This window comes from Lucilia cuprina, chromosome 4 (assembly GCF_022045245.1).
Source record: "Lucilia cuprina isolate Lc7/37 chromosome 4, ASM2204524v1, whole genome shotgun sequence".
In the NCBI taxonomy this organism is placed as follows: domain Eukaryota; kingdom Metazoa; phylum Arthropoda; class Insecta; order Diptera; family Calliphoridae; genus Lucilia; species Lucilia cuprina.
The window spans coordinates 49787254-49791009 of record NC_060952.1 but is presented as its reverse complement, the minus strand read 5'-3'; the positions used below and the strand labels follow the sequence as shown (position 1 = coordinate 49791009).

Sequence of the window (3756 nt, the reverse complement as noted above, 5' to 3'; positions counted from 1 at the left end):
AGAACTCCAGAGGAGGGGTCGGCCGCAATGAAATTTAATGAAATTCACGTAAAGTGCCGCAATGTAATTGAGCGTACCAATGGTGTCCTCAAAAATAGATGGAGGTGCACAATTGGCGCTAGAGAGCTGCACTACGCTCCAAAAAAGGCAGCGAAAATAATAAATATTTGTTGTGCGTTGCATAACATCTGTATTTATTTTAAATGCAATACAATTGCAAATGATATGGACAATTTAGATCATTTTTCTGTACAAGAGAGTGATGTTGTGTCCTTAGCCTCACAGCAGTATTTGTCTGCAGCCCAAAATATTAGAAATAATATTGGAAATAATTTATAAGTAAATAAATACACGCCGCCACTTATAAGTTTTTATGCAATATAATTGTATATTATTAAAAAAACAAAAAACATTCTTAAAAAAATAAAAAGTAAAAATAAACAAAACAAAAATAATATTTTAAAACTATAAAAAAAGAGTTCATATATGCAGGTACTTCTATTGCATTTCATAGATAAAAAATTGTATTGAAAAATACAAAAACAAAACTATTTCACAGCTTCTGTTCACCTTATACCTATTATATCACATTTTATCTCTTACTGATTCACGTTGTATATCAAGTTTTCCAACTCTAACAGTCTTCTGTTTTTTTTTTCAATTTTATCCTGAACTTCAGTATGCCTTAACTTTTCCATTACCAAATTATGCCGTTTTTGCTCTAGTAACTCCTCTTTCTTCACATCATAAAGCCGGTCTATGGAACGATAAATTTTTTTGGTGGTTTGTTGCTGCTCTTTCATTACTTCCAGCATATTCTTTTGAATACCGATTTCCTCTGCAAGGATATTGGCAGAGGAAACCTGTGGGGCAGTCCAACTGGTGTCTTTTTAATTTTTTTAGCGGGTGGCTGAGATGGACACTCTTTCTGTATTTCATTTGAATCATCGTCTGTCACTAAAATTTCCTCCAATATATTTTCAATATTTGAATCTGTTTGTTTGTTGGTGTTTTTATAAGAACCACCTAATCCAAACTTGTTGGCTACACCTTCAACCGACTCCTTCATCCCAATCAAGTTGTAAATGGCCTCCTCAATTCCAGAAAACTTCTGCTCCATATTCGGGTCTCCACCAGTGCCTTTACTTGATTTGAGGTTTTGGGCGGCCTTCTGCCGAACATATTTTTTTTGATCACACCATACCTGAAAATGTTGCACTTTTATCATTAATGTATACCATTGAGGACAAATTTCATTAGACATACCTTTTTCCACTCCGAAACACTTTTTTGTCGTGGCCCTGCAGAATTCAACTCCGCCTCCAAATTGCGCCAAAATCTATTTAAATCTTCCTTGCTTCCTTTATACATCCCACAAGCAATACCTTGGTGGGTTTGCATTGCATCTAGAAGCATCTCCAATTGTTTCTTATTTGTTGTTTTAGACCTTAAAATAAAGAATGCATTAATATTTATTTTTAATAAAAAAACTAAAATACTTACATTTTTGGCACTACTCCCTTGCAATTTTTTGGCGGAATTATTTTTAAAATTTGTTATCACATTCTCCCTATAATTGACATTCGTAATACCTACTTTTTTCCCAGGGGAAATTTTCCCATTTTCGAAGTTTGTTTAGAATAAGGGAATTGGGAAAAGGCAAAAAATTTCCCGGGCAGATTTTATTTAGAATAAAGGAACAGGGAATAAGGAAAAATTTCCCTGGGAATTGTTATTCATAATTGGGCTGTATAAGACAAGTATTATAAGACTATGAAAAAATTGTATTTGTCAAAATCACGAGAGATATCATTTTTTGAAATTAAAGTGGCTTACCATGTTACTGCATAAAAATAATTTCATTTATAATTATGTTGTTTTGTTTACAAATTAAATTTCATATTGCGAAAAATCGTATATAAAGTTCAAACTATATGCATAAATTACTAAAGACATTTACAGAAATTTTTTTCAAGCAAATGCAAGAAATCTGACTCAACATTGATTGAAATTAGTTCGGATATTTGAAACGACAACCAAGAAGCAAAATATTAACTGTGCTGAAAAAACGCAAGTTTATCGCAAATTTTAATCTGGATATTAAGTGCAAAACCCAAACCAATGCAATGTTTTTATTATTATATTTACAATATTTTTTGCCTATACCAAATCATACTACAGGACCTGTTTTTGCTGTAGAATAATTAAGCTGTATTTAACCAAATTTATTCTCACATATAAAGTAACTAAAAAATACCGAAATATAAATATCATATTGAATATATATATATATATATATATATATATATATATATATATATATATATATATATATATATATATATATATATATATATATATATATAATATATATATATATATATATATATATATATATATATATATATATATATATTTTTTTTTGTAGCAAGAACATCATAATCCACTACTTGGTTTTTAAAAATAAAATATATTCAATTATTTCTAGGCAGGCTAGGCTTTCCACTGAATTTATGATTTTCTTCTATTGGCATCCGATAGCTATCGATCTTATATGATTATTTTTTGAGAATTTTTTTTAAACTTTAATGTCGATTTATTCAAAATTTCATTTTTGTGGCATTCGTATTCTCTCTAAATGTGTGATGGTTTCATTACATATTGCATTTACACGATCCCATACGTACTCTTCTACACAAAATTTTGACAGATCATATTACTTGTGTGATCATGTAAAGTCGGCATAATGCACCAAAATTTGGTGATATATTACGAAAAAATAAAATAACTATAAGCTAACTACAATGATAAGCAGATTCCCCCTCTCTGTTCACCCTTTTAACAGATAACACTCTTGGTGTTTTCTTATTTCAATTAATTAGTAATGCAGAATGTCCTCAAAATTTTAAACGTTTTTGCTTTTTGTAGATAAAATTGTTTTTATAATTTTAAATCTTTGTGAACTATTTTTGATTAAGTTAATTGCAATATAATTCAGATGTTATTCAAGTTTAAACCGTTATTTTTTGTTTGTTTTCGCTTTATATTATGGTTTAAAGGAATTTATTTTTTATTATTTAAAATGAGTGGTAATAGTAAAAAAATTAAGAAAGAAAAAAATTGAATTTTAAGTAAAATTAGAAAATAAAGATCAATCGAAAAACCTTGTTTTTTCAAATATAAATTGTGTGTTGAGTAGGGTATTCAATTATTCGGGTTTTTGTCTTATTCGGTTTATTCGACAAAAAATTGAGGTTTTACGTTAGCCGGTTAATAGTCGGATAATTAAAAGTTATTCGGTTATTCGAATAAAAGGAAACTAGATGTTCTTATTGCATTTAACAATAGTTTTCTTCATATACACCCTGTTACAATTTTGAAAAAAGCATTCACACATGAAAAAGCATGTGCAAATAGATTCCGCTTATAGAATTGCGTACACCGATTTTTATGTCCTTATAAAAGGATTTCAAAGTTTAAAGGACTACAAACGAATATTTAAAATATTTATAGGTATTTTATAATGATAATATTGGTATCAAATGAAAGCTGGAAATCTGAAATTCTATCTATATTATTAACCTGCCTCACTTAGAGAAAAACCGAAAAAGAAATTAAGTTTAAAAAGGGTTTATTTTCGACTCAAAAACTTTTAACTACTTTTTTGTGACAAATTTTCTTTATGATTTCCAATTCCTTCTTGATGATTTTAAATAAATTATATTATTTCGAAGCAGATTATATTATTTCGAAGCA

General features: G+C 28.6%; 1 protein-coding gene across 1 annotated transcript in view; it reads right to left on the bottom strand.

Annotated features, from left to right (window-relative positions):
- Positions 1-802: 802 nt before the first annotated feature.
- The window catches only part of LOC124419187, a 3690-nt gene continuing 736 nt past the window's right edge, over positions 803-3756 (bottom strand). Inside the window, exons 2-3 of the mRNA XM_046947798.1 lie at positions 1267-1447; positions 803-1204 (exon numbers count right to left, since the gene is read on the bottom strand). Of these exons, the coding sequence (XP_046803754.1) occupies positions 803-1204; positions 1267-1447 (583 nt within the window). The remainder of the gene's footprint in view (positions 1205-1266; positions 1448-3756) is intronic.